Source organism: Oryzias latipes, chromosome 18, assembly GCF_053564925.1.
Source record: "Oryzias latipes strain Hd-rR chromosome 18, Olatipes_Hd-rR_3.1".
NCBI lineage: Eukaryota > Metazoa > Chordata > Actinopteri > Beloniformes > Adrianichthyidae > Oryzias > Oryzias latipes.
In genome coordinates, this window is record NC_136254.1 from 33,971,796 (window position 1) to 33,989,893 (window position 18,098).

General features: G+C 39.8%; 1 protein-coding gene and 2 long non-coding RNA genes across 5 annotated transcripts in view; 1 reads left to right on the forward strand and 2 right to left on the reverse strand.

Moving 5' to 3' along the window:
• LOC144987030 (uncharacterized) overlaps window positions 1–18,098 on the forward strand; it is a 46,079-nt gene that overhangs the window by 17,799 nt on the left and 10,182 nt on the right. The window lies entirely within an intron of this gene.
• LOC105358008 (myelin-oligodendrocyte glycoprotein-like) overlaps window positions 284–18,098 on the reverse strand; it is a 35,911-nt gene continuing 18,096 nt past the window's right edge. The window contains exons 1-2 of one of the 2 annotated variants that reach the window (XR_013650873.1): window positions 1,114–1,708; window positions 284–1,044 (exon numbers count right to left, since the gene is read on the reverse strand). Coding sequence is in view for 1 of the 2 variants with exons in the window: in XM_078935870.1 (XP_078791996.1) it covers window positions 1,021–1,044 (24 nt within the window). In the remaining variant the exon portion in view is untranslated. Of the gene's footprint in view, window positions 1,045–1,113; window positions 1,709–18,098 lie in introns of those variants that run through there. The other variant, XM_078935870.1, reaches the window with a different exon arrangement.
• On the reverse strand, window positions 6,461–17,808 carry LOC144987026 (uncharacterized). Of its 2 annotated transcripts, none has more exons than XR_013650880.1 (8): window positions 17,782–17,808; window positions 17,403–17,486; window positions 17,250–17,315; window positions 16,898–17,052; window positions 12,563–12,646; window positions 12,410–12,475; window positions 12,076–12,212; window positions 6,461–6,725 (listed from the first exon to the last, which is right to left on the reverse strand). It is a non-coding gene; the product is annotated as an uncharacterized LOC144987026 (long non-coding RNA). The 2 variants fall into 2 exon arrangements; XR_013650881.1 differs by lacking the exon at window positions 17,782–17,808 and adding an exon at window positions 17,645–17,780.

Consider the following 18,098-nt stretch of genomic DNA (forward strand, 5'->3'; position numbering starts at 1 on the left):
GTAATTATCGTTTTCTTACACGCTAATCACAGTAATATTATGGTCTCAATTCTATCTTTGAGTAAGAAAACAATGACGTGGGAAGCCAGAACTCCTCTGTGACAGACAAACTCCTCCTTCTGCAAAGTCTAGCAAAAATTCTCATCTCCTGTGTGGTTCTTCTCTTTGTTAGGGAAAAGTCAGAACACTGACAACATGATTCAGTTATTTGTTAGGCCTTCAGAGAAGGTTTTGAAGGCCCTGATGGCCCACAACTCATTGATTAAATACATAAATGTGAAAGTTTTGAACTGTGCGGTTTGCATTTATTTGTTGCAGAGGTAATAAGAGTCTAGATATCAGAGCAGCTTCAGGAAAATATCACCAAAAAAATCACAGCTAAGTGAGCAAAATCCTTCCTATTATAATAAATACCAGGAACGGGTTATTCTTTCAGACAACACAATATCTCCCCTTTATGACACGACCTCTTGAGGTCACTTTCAGTTTGAAAAAACCCTGAGACTCTCAGGTTTCAACTGTCTGTCTGTGTTCATTTCACTTTGTTCTGGTAGAACTTCCAACATTTTAGCTCACAGACACCTTTGATGTTGTCTAGAAGAACACCAAGAACCACAGGAACCTGAACAGACCTGCTGTGGGTCGGTTCCTGAAGGAGAACATGAACCAAACTCTCAACACTTCAGATCAACCTGGATCAACACTTCAAACCACTGAGATCCACAAACATCGTCCAAAACCTCAGACCTTCAGACTTTACGGTGATCCAGCACACCTTCAGAGTTCAGGAGTTGAGAACCGCAGAAACAGCTCCAGAAGGTTCTCCAGATAAATGAAGGAGTTCCAACCATCAGGCAGAAACGGGTCAGAACCAGAGCATCGTCACGTCTTCATGGACCAGTTTCCATCCACGGTAACACAGCGGTGACGGGCGTGTAGCGTCTCCATGTGGCTGCAGCTTCAGAAAGTCTCTTCAATCCTTGAAGACGAGCAAAGCAGCTTTGGAGAGATGGGATGTCTTCAGACCAGAGGAGGTTTCTGACCCTACATGAAGAAAACAAAGGATGTTAGAAACTGAAGATTCCTGCAGAAATCAGAGAATTCAGGACTCACTTCTGGTTGTTTCCTCTGACAGACACAAACACAAACAGCAGAGAGGATCACTGAGGGAAAAAGTCCAAGAAGGATCCAGAGAGCCGGTCTGGAGCGACTGATCCAGATCCGGTCTCCTCCTGGATCTGGAGTGGAGATGATGTCAACCTGGGATGTTTCCATGGTTGGAGCTCTGACTCCGTTTGACTCTGAAACAAAGAGATGACATCATCACCAGGAGCAGCAATGATTGGTTCACCTGGAAACAAAGAAAACAGGAAGAAACTTTTCTAAATCTGAGTCTTTACCTCCAAGTGAAAATGTCTTCTCAATGTTTGATTTCTGCTTCTAAAAGATCCAAAGTATTTCTGTCCACATAGATATCAGACCAAAGGACATGGGACTTTGATTGGACCAAAGACAAATCCTTTCAAAATAAAAGTCCAATCCAAACTAGAATCCAATCCAGAAATGAGTAAAGAGGATTAAAGCAATAGTCTTTTCTAATTCTATCTAAAGACACATTTCAATCAATGATTCCTGATGATTATTCATTTAGTCAAATGTTTTCAGTCTTTCACCTCATTTCTACCAAAACAGTTTCTACTTTAAAGTCTTTGATCACATACAGACTCTGGCAGCACCATAAGCTCAAAAAAGATTCAGTGGGTTAAGAAAAAATTCCAACTTTTTTTCTGATTTGTTTCTCTATCACTACGGTCGGCTGTCAGTTAGCCTGCTTTAGCTCAGAATTAGCTTCTGATTCTATTCTTTTAATCCATTTCTCAACCCACTTAATCCCTTTGTGGCTCACGGTGCTGCCAGATTCTGTCCCGGATTCTGTTGGACTGAGGCGGGGAGCTTCATGTCCAGGAGCTGGATGGAGCTCATTCCCCTTCTGTATGGTGATATTACGGACAGATGACAGCGGAGGAGATGGAGATCTCTGTCGCTGTTGACCGAGTGTTTTTATTCATTTTTTTTTTTTTTTTAACTCTTATCAGATATTTTTATGACGAACATTAACTTTTGTACACCTATGGATGTCTGCTGCTCATTTGTCCACCACTTCCGGGTTCGATTCATTGTTTGTACGATCTGGGGCCTGTTTCAGAAAGGAGGTTAAGTGTAAACTCTGAGTGCGTTAACCCTGAAATCAGGGAAACCCTGGGTTTTCCGTTTCAGAATGGGAGGTTTGTTAAACCAGAGAAAGCAGAGTAAGTCAAACCCGTTTCTGAAAGAGAGGTAACTTATACTCTGAGTCAGTATCCATGGTTACTTATGCTGTGAACCTAACCTGGTCGGGAGCAGGTTTTATTCTCCAAACTCAAAGTTTCTGCCGGTCCCCTCCCCTTTTTAAAGACGAAGCGGTATTTTTCGCTTTAACCTTCATTGCCCACATTTTCGTCACACAGAGACGGTCTAAGTGACAAGAATGGCTTGTTCTTTTTTGGAGGACCCAATAGACGAGGAGGCTGCATTAATTCATAGAGAATTATATTTACCTCGTACGAGGATTTTGAGAAGACTCCATTTTTTGTCATTTCCCCGTACGTTTTTGTTTGAGCGTTACCGTTTTTCGTTGCAGTCAATTACATATATACAATGAAAACAACATTAGATATTGCTATGTAGATGTTTCATATGTCAAATATTGTCAGCAAAGCCTACATCCATGACATGCTCACATTTGACCTGATTGAATTCTGTTTTTATACTTCATTTTTAGCTGCTGCCATGTTCTTTTAATTCCTGCAGGATTGCATCTACATGAAAATGAAATCAGGGACATTGAATTAGATTAATGTAACAATTACTTTTTGGAAACACAATTTGCTAGCACTGCTTACTTTCTTAATCCCATATAAACCTATACCACTCGATCAATACAAGGGTAGTGTTGCAGCGTGTGTGTGCTGAGCGGGGTGCGAGTGCAGGTGCAGATGGGGGGGGGGGGGTGAGCACGGAGCGGAGGTGTGTGCGTGGAATATATTGTGTGTTCGGAGGACGGAGCACTTAGGTAAATAAAGAGAAGGTGTCATTCCCAGAATAACTGTTTTGGAGTCATTCTTAATCCGCTCTGGAGGTTGAGGGTTTCCAACGGGAAGTGAACCCCGAAGGAGAATTCCCTTCGGCCCTGAAGGAAATCTCCCCTGCGCTTCTGACCACGGTCGGAAAGACGAGAGAAAAGAAAGGAGAAGTCTTCGCGCAGCGAAAGGTTCAACAGTAGACAAAAGTTCACTTTGAAAAACACAATTGCATGTATTAATATTAAACTGACCAACGTCTGCCAGAGGGGAAGGTTAACAAAAAGTCCTCTAAACATTACCGACGTTAAATGCATTTTTCCCCCAGATTGGTTCTGTACACTATGCAGCATTTCATGCATTTACACCAGGAATAACACTTCAAAAGTACACCTAAATATCACCATTTTTTATTTCACACCTTACGCTATTTAAAAAGTTATTACAGTCAATATTTTATAACAATGATTTAAATGCAAACTTAGGCATTAACTGGAGCAGCTATGTTTTCCACGCTAACTGTCTCTGTTTTGCAGATGCAGCGGTGTTGCTTTTCTTCCAGAATATGTGCTCATATTCACTGTAACTCTGCAGCAGCACGTCAAGTTCAGCTGGCAAAAAATACGCAGACCTCTTTTTTTCTACTGTTGCCATGGTGACTCGTGATATCTGCGCTCCATTGATAATGGCTTCTTATAGTCGCGATGCTCACGCTCACCTCCGAATCAGTCCACTCAGAGTTGATTGATCTAACTCGGATCAGCTTCTCTGAAACAGAAAACTCAGAGTTGTTAATCTCCCGATTGACCAACTCGGAGTTCAAGTTCAACCTCAGAGTTGGTTGAACCTCCTTTCTGAAACAGGCCCCAGAACCACACGCAGAAATCCACACACAAGAAGAAACACAACAGAACTCTGCTGCAAACATCATGATCAAACCATAACTGAGGGAGGAAGACGGGGCTGCTGCTATAAAAACAAGTCAGTATTGAGACACATGATGACAAGTCGCATAAAGAGCCTCGTCACTAACCCCTGACCCGCAATAGACTACGTGCACGACAGAACTTCCGGTTAACTTCGTGTTTCGAGTGTGAGGCCGACAACTTCCTGTTGGTCGTGTTATTGTTGTGGGGAGTTTGGTTGAGTTGCTAGTTTTGAGTAAATAGGAGCGGATTTCGGGTAAAAGACAGGCGGTTGGTGTTTCAACGCGTGACAAAGACATCACAACATTGTTGTGTATACCCGTGTGCAAATTTGTCAAAGTACAACAGTACTAATATAAGCTTTCATAGCTTTCCAGTATATGTGTCGGTGAGAGCCGAATGGATGGTGAACACGGCGGGAGGACTTCACCCCAAGCAAGACGAGTCGTGTGTCGTATTTGCAGCAATCGGAAAGAAAATGCGTCATGTAAACACGCCGTTCGGAATACTCTGCCCCGGTCAGACTCGTTCGGATCAAAATTTCTTTCCGATCGAGATAGCTGGGATATACCGATCGTGTGTCGCTGCTGCTCTGGGTTACGCCATGCATAGACGGTGTTTCGCTGAGAGAAAGCTTTGGAGCTCATAGGGGACCGACCAGCGGCTCTGCGGACGCCCCGCGTAAAGCGCCGCTCCGCTCTCGCCCCGCTGGCTCTCCCGTCTCTTTCACCCCTCACGAGGGAGATGCGGGGGGGATGTGTGCCCACTGACGTCTGGACCCGGCATCCGAGCTCTGCGTTCGGGCTCCGGAGCCAGTGGACCGAGTGAACCTCTCTGAGCAGAGCAGCCGGATTTATTAATGTGTTTGAGGGGAGGGTGCTTTGTTACGTGTGCGTTTTGTTGTTTTGTTATGTGTGAGAATTCGGACTGCGAGCCGAACCGCCGCTCTGGGTTAGCGGCTGCCGGACTCGCGAGGACAGAGCAGAGCACACAGTGTGTGTGAGCTTTTCAGAGCAGAAATGCCGCTCAGTCCTTAGAAACTGTTCAAAAAATCACGACACATGGAATTGTGTTTCTAATTGTGCCCCGACAAAATAAAGGCTGATGTTGTTAGCCAGTGTTGTTAGCCTCTCCTAACACTGGGTTGTTCTTCAGTTCTGGGGCCTGTTTCAGAAAGGAGGTTCAACCAACTCTGAGGTTGAACTTGAACTCTGAGTTGGTCAATCGGGAGATTAACAACTCTGAGTTTGTGAGCTCAGGGGGTTGACTTTGACTGGGGACATTGTCTGGTGGTGGAAGGAGAACTTAGAGGATCTCCTCAATCCCACTGACACGCCTTCTTTGGAGGAAGCAGAGAATGAGGACTTTGGGGGGAGGCTGTCCATCACCCAAGCTGAGTGTGAGATTGACAGGTGGATCAGAGCGGCGTCCGTAGTTATGTGGTCGCTGTATCGGTCCGTCATGGAGAAGAGAGAACTGAGCCAGAAAACAAAGCTCTGAATTTACCGGTTGATGGATGGATGGATGGATGGATGGATGGATGGATGGATGGATGGATGGATGGATGGATGGTGTGAGAAATGTAATAATTATACAATGTTTAAAAGTGAGCAGACAATTATAAGAATTGTATTCTTCAATTCTGCTCCTTCCCAATCGTGGAAAAGTTCAATAATGTGCAATAAACATGTAAACATATGTTTGCGTGTTTGTTTGTGTTGAGTTGACGTTCTAGATGGTGATGACACAGTTGTTCAGGAGAACATGGAGAATTGAGCCTTCATGTCCTAAACGTTGCTGATGGAAATCCTAGACTTTCATTCTCTGTTCTCTCCTATTGTTTTCATGCCATCATGTTCTTTCTGTCACCAATCAATCCATCCCATAATATCCCCATTGAAAAGAAATAGATGGAAACAAACATCTGTGGAGTTTTCTGTCCAAACTGGGACTTTGGTTGTCATTTTAGAGCCAATCACATGGATGGGTTGATGTCCATGAGAGAAAAACAGCAACTGAGAGAAATGCTGCGTTCAAGTGCTGCTGGAATGATGGGACAAATGACTATCCCACTCTGAAAACACACAGGAAGGTCAGAAAAACAACCCATCTTCCAGCAGCACATGAATGCAGAAGAACTTTCTGCCCCTAAACAAAGGGATTTGTGTGTGCAGTGCGCCATCTATGGGGAGACACCAGAATTACAGGAAAATCCAACATGGATGAGGATTAGCAATCTCATTGATTCCAGTTTGGTGGACCAGATTCAAGAATTGAACAGGCTGCATTTGGGCTGGAGTTCACCCCCCCCCCCCTACTATAAACAGGTAAATGAGAACTCTTCAAACCAGGAGAAATCTGTCATTTTTCTGTAACTTTAGTTCTAAACTGAGTTTCTAGAAAATGACACGTCTCTTTAAATTGAAATGATTCTGTATTTTTAATGTATTTAATATTTTATGAGACAAACATTGATGATGCACTTTATACATTCATGTGAATCTGCTGTTTTACAAACTGTAATGACCAAAGTAATGGAGTAGACGGTCCCTGTAGTTACTTCCTGTGATTGTTAGTCAGAACAGAAAGAGTCTTTAACAGCAAAGAAGAAGGTTTTCTGCTCAGATGCTGGTTGGATGGTTGATCACAGGACAGAAACTCAGCAGATCACCTTCACCGCCTGAAGAAAGAGGATCAGAGGAGAGGCGGCTTAGAAAGAAACTTCTCTTCTGTTTGTGGCAAAAGCTGAAAATTCTACAAATGTGAAAAGAATTTCAATAGAGTTGAAGTTCAGTGGCGATTTCTTTAAGACTGCAAGGAAAGCTCAGCTTCCCTTATAATGAAAAAAATGAATGGTCAAATATGTACTATTGTATTGTATTGTATTAACATTTTATTGACTAAAAATGGGTTAGAAAACGTTCATCTCAAAGACGAGTTTGTTCAGAATCAGTTACATACAGCAGGTCGGCTGACTAACAATATGGTATATATTATTTTTTTAAGTTCATGGACCTGCCACTAGAGGGCAATGATGGTTTTGTCTATTTATGTTGAAGTTCAGGAGGTGAGACGGGTGAATAAGAGAGACAGGCCGACGGTGTTAATAAATGCAGACCCAGTTGGGATACTGCAACGAAGCTGGACTGGTTTTTTGTGTGGAAACACTCACTTTAACAGACTCGATTTCCTTGTCATTCATTCCTGCAGCCTCACAGTGCATTTTCCTATTGAAGCCCAGCGTCCATTGACTTCAATGGGGCTGATTTGAACAGGGTTTTTTTTCAGCGCTTTGAAACTAGACGGCCTTTGAATAAACGCTGCGAATATGTCCCGCGTCTCTGGGGGTCAATGGGGAGTGGGCTGACCCGGACTCCGATTGGAGGGTCTGTGTGTCGATTAGACTGCATCTCCTTTTGACTGACAGCGATTCTGTGCTCTAAGGAATCACTGAAGCTATTCGTGCGTCGGCCTCACGCTGCTGGTCATCGTGGCCACGCTGGTCTGCGTGCTGCTCTTCACGCATCTGAGTCTCGCGGTAACAAACGGTACCGGTAACGGTTTATAGCCACCTTTACAGCTCTACATTTTCAAGGACAGACTGTGACAACTTTATAAAAGAGATTACGCAACACATCCCTAAAATAGACGAAAATTTTAAACAAACATGCGATAAACAACTTTTAATCTCTGATCTTGATGCTGTCATTAGTCGTCTCTCTTAATAAATCTCCTGGTTCAGATGGGCTCACAGGCGACTTTTATAGACACTTTTTGAAGATATCAGAACTTTACTGCATCAAGTCTTTCTGGAAATCTTTGAAACTTGCACACTTCCAACCACAATGAAACATGGGATTATAGTTTCTATCCCAAAACCTGACAAGGATCCTAGACTTATAGACAACAGAAGACCTATCACCTTAAGAAATTCAGACTACAAATTATTGACATACATCTTTGCTTATCGTCTCCAGACGGGACTTTCAGAACTTATTGCAGAAACACAATCTGGTTTTCTGAAGGGCCGTTCAATTCATAATAATATCAGACTGGTTATGGACATCATTGAATACCGACACCTTATAAAAGATAATGGATTTATTCTCTTTCTGGATTTTTACAAGGCCTTTGATTCAGTGGAGCATCCGTTTATAAATTTTGGTTTTGGTACTAAATTTAGAAACCTGATCTATGGCAGTGGTTCCCAAACTTTTTCTGCAGGCCCCCCCCTTTCTGAAGATTAGAATATTTGACACTGACACAAACATACAAATCCTTTGTTTCTAAACTCCACCGCGCCTTATAACATGTGGTTAATGAGAAATCTTTCTCTGAACGGTAGAATTCTGTTATCTAAAGCTGAAGGAATCTCTGGATCTGTCTATGTGTCTCTGTCTTTAGAAATGCCAAAACACATCTGTAACCTATTAAACAAAACATTATTTGATTTTTTTGGAGGGAAAAATGTCAATACTTAATGAAAAATGTTTTGTGTAACACCAGAAAACATGGGGGCATGGATGTATTAACCTTTGAAATTTTAAATAACTCTTTTAAAATAAAGTAATTTATTGAAAGGTGAAGACAATATCTGGAATGCATTTCCCAAATATATATTTGACACAATGGGAGGCATTAAATTTTTGCTAAAATGTAATTGTAAAATTGAAAAATTACCCACAAAACTTTGAAACTTTTACAAAGAAGCCCTGCTGGCCTGGAAACTCCTTTATAAACATGATTTTTCTCCAACAACTTGTTGTATTTGGAATAACAGTAATGTACAATACAAGAATAAATCACTTTTTTCCTAGATGGTATGATAATTATATTGTTTTAATCAGACAACTTTTCAATTCTCATTGACATCTTCTGATTTATGAAGAATTTCTTTTAAAATTCGGTATTCCTGTTCCACCCAGAGAATATGCAATAGTGTTAGATGCCGTTCCAACCAGTCTACTTCAACTGTTTAAAGGGATTTATAACACAAGTCAATTAAGAACCCAGACAATTTTTTGGACAATGTGGATATTTGTGTTAATTCAGTTTCCAATAAACAAATAAGAAATCTCTTACATACCACAACCTGCTGGGAGGTTTTATTGGGAATCCAAATTTGTGGACATAAAATGGACTGATGCTTGGACTATTAGTAATACATACTGTCTAAATAACAAAATAAAAGAGGTGTCCTTCAAAATATTGCATTCTATATATCCTACCAAAAAACTTTGAGTAGATTTGTTGTGGACATGGACCTGTTTTGTTCATTCTGTGGAACTCAGGAGGAAACTATTTCTCATCTGTTTGTGGACTGCAGACATACAAATAAGTTTTGGATTGAAGTGGGAAATTAGATTGGAAATATAACTAAACAAACTGTTACATTTTTAGATAAAGACATTATTCTGGGTTACCTTAATGTCAAAGTAGACAAAGATTGTATCTTCATTACACAATTGTTTTTATTATTGGCAAAATTCCATATCCATAAAGTCAAACGGTCAAACTCCAAACCTAAATTCCAGCAGTTTTTGAGTGAAATCAATCAGTAATGAACCATTATCAAACATCTGCAAAACCAAAAAGCAATTCGAACTAATTTAATTTTTGAAAGATTTAAAAAATTTTAAACCCCAAAGTTTTTTGACGTAATAATTCTTTTTGTCTTATGTTGTGTATATATGTGTATATATTTATATACTTTTTCTTTTATTTCTTATATTTCTCTGCAATATGTACACATTTCAATTCCCCCTGAGACATTCACATTGTTATTGTATTATGTTGTTTGTCAATAAAGTAGGAGAAAAAAAACTCCACCGCGCCCCCCCTGCAATACATCCGCGCCCCCCCCTAGGGGGCGCCCCCCCAGTTTGGGAACCACTGATCTATGGTCTATATCAGAATATCAATAGCTGTGTTATCCTTCCTAATGGCACCACCCCAAGTTTCAAAGTTGATGTAGGAATCCCTCAAGGTTGTCCCATCTTTCCATATCAGTTCTTATTAGCTACTGAAATGTTGGCCATTTAATAATTATTAAGAATTGTAGTGAAATCAAAAAGTTCAACGTCTTGGGCACAGAGATTATTATTAGCCAGTTAGCAGACGACACAACACTGTTTTTAAAAGATGAGCATCAAATTAAAGCAGCTATTGAAAAAGTCAAACACTTTTCCAAAGCATCAGGGTTAAACTTTGTATAGTTCCAGTGTTAAGTCCTCAGTTTTGACGCTCCTGCAGCTCTCCTCGTTATCCAACGATCCAATAAAATCCACAGTCCAAAAGTAAAAGAGAAAAATCTTTAATTCCTTTTCTTCAGGTTGAAAAATGAACAATAATCCACAGTGAACTTAAGGGAAAACTGAATAAATATAAAGAAAATATGCAAAATAACCAGAAGAACTTAGCGAGCGTCAAAACTGAGGACTTAACACTGGAACTATACATTTTAGTCAAAAAAACTGTTTGACTCCATTCCAAAATTGAGACCGACGTGCATCTGCTGCGTGACCACCGAGTAAGCCCTGGCTGCAGTCTGCAGAATGGGTCAACATAGTGGAATGCTTTGAACGCAGAGGAATGTGAACACGCTGTGGAATGTTAACCCCGCCCACATTGAGCCCCTCTGCTGTGGAATGTTAACCCCGCCCACGTTGAGCCCGTGCATTTGATTCACCTTTGTCACAGCAGTTGTGATTGCAGGAAAGGGGAAGATTCAGTGGAGCACATTTTGTGTCATTGTGAATTGTATGAGGAAGAAAATGAACAGAGGGGAGGAAAATTTGAATGGTGCAATTTTTTTATGTATCACTCAAAAAATGATTCAAGCCCCTCTATCATGTAACACAATAAAATTCTGTTTGTTTTATTTAAAAATATTTATTTTAAAAGATTGTATCTACATTTAATTGACCTAACACAAAATGTATTAATAGTTTCCCCTATAACTCCAGTAATCCAGAATAATTGAGTTCAAGTAAGGGACATGCTGTTGAATGCTGTTTTCCTGTTTCTCTTTATTCTTTTTGCCGTCTCACGGCTACAACTTTTCACCTATTTTAACCATTGAACTATTAAAATGTTCAACTCCTTCGTCTAATGTAATGCCTGTATGACTATTAGTCCTTCAAATCCTTCGACTTTTCAAAAGTGAAAACTTTAGTTCGTTTTTTCCACGTAAAAAACGAAACTGTGGCATGAAATCCTTTCAACTCGGCTTCTCCCAATAAGACGATACACGAAGAGCGTCATTCATAGAAATAAGGAATCTATTTATTTATACCGGCGGCCTTGTTTCATCACTGCAGTGATAGCTCAGTGGCTTAATTAGCGGATTTATAACACAGAGGGTTTGAGTTCGATTTTGGCATTAGACCGCTGTTGGTTGTTTTTTTCCCTTTGCCTTTCTTGATAAAATTGAGTTCGACTAACTCGATTATATTTCGTTACATGGAAGAATTTTCTTTGAGGTGGGGTTACTCATATTTATTGGATGTAAATCCTGACAAAACAATTAAATTGAGTTCATCCAATGAGTTATTTTTTTTTGAGTCTGTGAGGCCAGACAGAATTTATTAACTCCCCAATACATGCACATGGAAACTTGTAAAAGGCATAAGAAGACAGGAATCACTGTATAAATTCTCTAATTCAATTAAATAGTTTTTTTTTATTTAGCGCAATGAAAAACAATAAAAAGGGGATCATGAATACAAAGAATGCATTAGGAAAATACTAAACTTTAACAAAACAGACTAAACTGATGTTCCTGCCCTTAGACCCCCCCTTCACGGTGAGGAAAAACTCTTTAAAAACCGGTAGGTGGCAATATTGCACATGGAAACTTGTAAAACCAAAAAAAGAAGACACGCTCAATGTGGGCGGGGTTAACATTCCACAGCGTGTACACATTCCTCAGCATTCCAGCATTCCACTATGTTGTGCTATTCTGCAGGCTGCAGCCAGGGGGAGTTGACCACGGCTGCTCCTGGTGATGATGTCAGCAATGATTGGTTCACCTGCATTAATGTGATACTGCCTCCTTGCAGCAGCAGCAGCAGCAGCAGCAGCAGCAGCAGCAGCAGCAGCAGCAGCAGCAGCAGCAGCAGCAGCAGCAGCAGCAGCAGCAGCAGCAGCAGCAGCAGCAGCTAGACCTCTTCTCAGTGAACATGAAAGAAAATAAAGCAAACATATAAAAATGTTTCTATTTGAACAGACACATTTAAAAGTGCTTAGTGTGAAGAAAGGTCTGATCTAAGACTAACATGTAGTCTAGTATCAGTTTTTTAACTGCTAGTACTACTCTACATACAGAAACATCATCAACACGTGATGCACGTTGGTGCTGCTCACTTGGCTGGGTTGGGATTGTTGCTGAACACGTTGGTCCTGTCACCTTCTTCACTAAATGTCTCTGCTCTTTAGTAAAAGGAATAAGGAAACAGGTTGGAACCAGAGGTAGTAATTACCACTCATTGTGTACTTGTGTGTGTGATTTAGTTTTACCTTGTAAAGGGAGGAGTTTGGATGGAGAAGCAGAAAGCATCATCCTCTCCAACTCTTCATCATCTTCCATCTCTAAAGAAGACACTGAAAAGATGGGAAACATCATTTCTACCATGTTTAACGTCAGCATGAACGTAAATGCATAATAAAATAACATAGAAAAATGGAATGTGACCCCTGTTCACCTCCACACCACCTTTGGTAAATGAAAAAGGCACACACACACACACACACACATTTACCTGGACAAAGTTTCTAGTTTGAAGACGTTCTTCTCATCCAGCTGTTATCCTCACTGCTGGAGTTTCATGTTCAACGATGACGGGAAGAGAAATGTCTTCAAATTAGAAACTTTGTCCTGTTATTACTTTCTACTTACATCAGACTTTAACTTGTTGTGCTCTTAACAGCAATCGAATGAACTCTGGCCGCAAGATTGTTGTTGTTTTCTCTTCCTGTAAAATCCTCACTACTAAGACGGTGTGGAAACAGCGCCCCCAAAAACTCGTCAGTGGTGAAAAAGTGTATTACATCCGAAACTACGATAGAGAATGAAGGGGAAAAGTTAGGCGCTTGCTTGGATACATTAGTTTTGCGATTGCGTAAATCTGCGTTGTGATTGGCTACCTGTGTCGCAGCAACAATTTCATTGGCTGTTACGTGTTACAATCTGTACACCTCTCCTATCAACTGCCACCGCTCATACCTCCGATGCGATCCTTGTTTATAGACTTTATAGACAAAACATTATTTGATTTTTTTGGAGGGAAAAATGTCAATACTTAATGAAAAATGTTTTGTGTAACACCAGAAAACATGGGGGCATGGATGTATTAACCTTTGAAATTTTAAATAACTCTTTTAAAATAAAGTAATTTATTGAAAGGTGAAGACAATATCTGGAATGCATTTCCCAAATATATATTTGACACAATGGGAGGCATTAAATTTTTGCTAAAATGTAATTGTAAAATTGAAAAATTACCCACAAAACTTTGAAACTTTTACAAAGAAGCCCTGCTGGCCTGGAAACTCCTTTATAAACATGATTTTTCTCCAACAACTTGTTGTATTTGGAATAACAGTAATGTACAATACAAGAATAAATCACTTTTTTCCTAGATGGTATGATAATTATATTGTTTTAATCAGACAACTTTTCAATTCTCATTGACATCTTCTGATTTATGAAGAATTTCTTTTAAAATTCGGTATTCCTGTTCCACCCAGAGAATATGCAATAGTGTTAGATGCCGTTCCAACCAGTCTACTTCAACTGTTTAAAGGGATTTATAACACAAGTCAATTAAGAACCCAGACAATTTTTTGGACAATGTGGATATTTGTGTTAATTCAGTTTCCAATAAACAAATAAGAAATCTCTTACATACCACAACCTGCTGGGAGGTTTTATTGGGAATCCAAATTTGTGGACATAAAATGGACTGATGCTTGGACTATTAGTAATACATACTGTCTAAATAACAAAATAAAAGAGGTGTCCTTCAAAATATTGCATTCTATATATCCTACCAAAAAACTTTGAGTAGATTTGTTGTGGACATGGACCTGTTTTGTTCATTCTGTGGAACTCAGGAGGAAACTATTTCTCATCTGTTTGTGGACTGCAGACATTCAAATAAGGTTTGGATTGAAGTGGGAAACTATATTGGAAATATAACTAAACAAACTGTTACATTTTTAGATAAAGACATTATTCTGGGTTACCTTAATGTCAAAGTAGACAAAGATTGTATCTTCATTACACAATTGTTTTTATTATTGGCAAAATTCCATATCCATAAAGTCAAACGGTCAAACTCCAAACCTAAATTCCAGCAGTTTTTGAGTGAAATCAATCAGTAATGAACCATTATCAAACATCTGCAAAACCAAAAAGCAATTCGAACTAATTTAATTTTTGAAAGATTTAAAAAATTTTAAACCCCAAAGTTTTTTGACGTAATAATTCTTTTTGTCTTATGTTGTGTATATATGTGTATATATTTATATACTTTTTCTTTTATTTCTTATATTTCTCTGCAATATGTACACATTTCAATTCCCCCTGAGACATTCACATTGTTATTGTATTATGTTGTTTGTCAATAAAGTAGGAGAAAAAAAACTCCACCGCGCCCCCCCTGCAATACATCCGCGCCCCCCCCTAGGGGGCGCCCCCCCAGTTTGGGAACCACTGATCTATGGTCTATATCAGAATATCAATAGCTGTGTTATCCTTCCTAATGGCACCACCCCAAGTTTCAAAGTTGATGTAGGAATCCCTCAAGGTTGTCCCATCTTTCCATATCAGTTCTTATTAGCTACTGAAATGTTGGCCATTTAATAATTATTAAGAATTGTAGTGAAATCAAAAAGTTCAACGTCTTGGGCACAGAGATTATTATTAGCCAGTTAGCAGACGACACAACACTGTTTTTAAAAGATGAGCATCAAATTAAAGCAGCTATTGAAAAAGTCAAACACTTTTCCAAAGCATCAGGGTTAAACTTTGTATAGTTCCAGTGTTAAGTCCTCAGTTTTGACGCTCCTGCAGCTCTCCTCGTTATCCAACGATCCAATAAAATCCACAGTCCAAAAGTAAAAGAGAAAAATCTTTAATTCCTTTTCTTCAGGTTGAAAAATGAACAATAATCCACAGTGAACTTAAGGGAAAACTGAATAAATATAAAGAAAATATGCAAAATAACCAGAAGAACTTAGCGAGCGTCAAAACTGAGGACTTAACACTGGAACTATACATTTTAGTCAAAAAAACTGTTTGACTCCATTCCAAAATTGAGACCGACGTGCATCTGCTGCGTGACCACCGAGTAAGCCCTGGCTGCAGTCTGCAGAATGGGTCAACATAGTGGAATGCTTTGAACGCAGAGGAATGTGAACACGCTGTGGAATGTTAACCCCGCCCACATTGAGCCCCTCTGCTGTGGAATGTTAACCCCGCCCACGTTGAGCCCGTGCATTTGATTCACCTTTGTCACAGCAGTTGTGATTGCAGGAAAGGGGAAGATTCAGTGGAGCACATTTTGTGTCATTGTGAATTGTATGAGGAAGAAAATGAACAGAGGGGAGGAAAATTTGAATGGTGCAATTTTTTTATGTATCACTCAAAAAATGATTCAAGCCCCTCTATCATGTAACACAATAAAATTCTGTTTGTTTTATTTAAAAATATTTATTTTAAAAGATTGTATCTACATTTAATTGACCTAACACAAAATGTATTAATAGTTTCCCCTATAACTCCAGTAATCCAGAATAATTGAGTTCAAGTAAGGGACATGCTGTTGAATGCTGTTTTCCTGTTTCTCTTTATTCTTTTTGCCGTCTCACGGCTACAACTTTTCACCTATTTTAACCATTGAACTATTAAAATGTTCAACTCCTTCGTCTAATGTAATGCCTGTATGACTATTAGTCCTTCAAATCCTTCGACTTTTCAAAAGTGAAAACTTTAGTTCGTTTTTTCCACGTAAAAAACGAAACTGTGGCATGAAATCCTTTCAACTCGGCTTCTCCCAATAAGACGATACACGAAGAGCGTCATTCATAGAAATAAGGAATCTATTTATTTATACCGGCGGCCTTGTTTCATCACTGCAGTGATAGCTCAGTGGCTTAATTAGCGGATTTATAACACAGAGGGTTTGAGTTCGATTTTGGCATTAGACCGCTGTTGGTTGTTTTTTTCCCTTTGCCTTTCTTGATAAAATTGAGTTCGACTAACTCGATTATATTTCGTTACATGGAAGAATTTTCTTTGAGGTGGGGTTACTCATATTTATTGGATGTAAATCCTGACAAAACAATTAAATTGAGTTCATCCAATGAGTTATTTTTTTTTGAGTCTGTGAGGCCAGACAGAATTTATTAACTCCCCAATACATGCACATGGAAACTTGTAAAAGGCATAAGAAGACAGGAATCACTGTATAAATTCTCTAATTCAATTAAATAGTTTTTTTTTATTTAGCGCAATGAAAAACAATAAAAAGGGGATCATGAATACAAAGAATGCATTAGGAAAATACTAAACTTTAACAAAACAGACTAAACTGATGTTCCTGCCCTTAGACCCCCCCTTCACGGTGAGGAAAAACTCTTTAAAAACCGGTAGGTGGCAATATTGCACATGGAAACTTGTAAAACCAAAAAAAGAAGACACGCTCAATGTGGGCGGGGTTAACATTCCACAGCGTGTACACATTCCTCAGCATTCCAGCATTCCACTATGTTGTGCTATTCTGCAGGCTGCAGCCAGGGGGAGTTGACCACGGCTGCTCCTGGTGATGATGTCAGCAATGATTGGTTCACCTGCATTAATGTGATACTGCCTCCTTGCAGCAGCAGCAGCAGCAGCAGCAGCAGCAGCAGCAGCAGCAGCAGCAGCAGCAGCAGCAGCAGCAGCAGCAGCAGCAGCAGCAGCAGCAGCAGCAGCAGCAGCAGCAGCAGCAGCAGCAGCTAGACCTCTTCTCAGTGAACATGAAAGAAAATAAAGCAAACATATAAAAATGTTTCTATTTGAACAGACACATTTAAAAGTGCTTAGTGTGAAGAAAGGTCTGATCTAAGACTAACATGTAGTCTAGTATCAGTTTTTTAACTGCTAGTACTACTCTACATACAGAAACATCATCAACACGTGATGCACGTTGGTGCTGCTCACTTGGCTGGGTTGGGATTGTTGCTGAACACGTTGGTCCTGTCACCTTCTTCACTAAATGTCTCTGCTCTTTAGTAAAAGGAATAAGGAAACAGGTTGGAACCAGAGGTAGTAATTACCACTCATTGTGTACTTGTGTGTGTGATTTAGTTTTACCTTGTAAAGGGAGGAGTTTGGATGGAGAAGCAGAAAGCATCATCCTCTCCAACTCTTCATCATCTTCCATCTCTAAAGAAGACACTGAAAAGATGGGAAACATCATTTCTACCATGTTTAACGTCAGCATGAACGTAAATGCATAATAAAATAACATAGAAAAATGGAATGTGACCCCTGTTCACCTCCACACCACCTTTGGTAAATGAAAAAGGCACACACACACACACACACACATTTACCTGGACAAAGTTTCTAGTTTGAAGACGTTCTTCTCATCCAGCTGTTATCCTCACTGCTGGAGTTTCATGTTCAACGATGACGGGAAGAGAAATGTCTTCAAATTAGAAACTTTGTCCTGTTATTACTTTCTACTTACATCAGACTTTAACTTGTTGTGCTCTTAACAGCAATCGAATGAACTCTGGCCGCAAGATTGTTGTTGTTTTCTCTTCCTGTAAAATCCTCACTACTAAGACGGTGTGGAAACAGCGCCCCCAAAAACTCGTCAGTGGTGAAAAAGTGTATTACATCCGAAACTACGATAGAGAATGAAGGGGAAAAGTTAGGCGCTTGCTTGGATACATTAGTTTTGCGATTGCGTAAATCTGCGTTGTGATTGGCTACCTGTGTCGCAGCAACAATTTCATTGGCTGTTACGTGTTACAATCTGTACACCTCTCCTATCAACTGCCA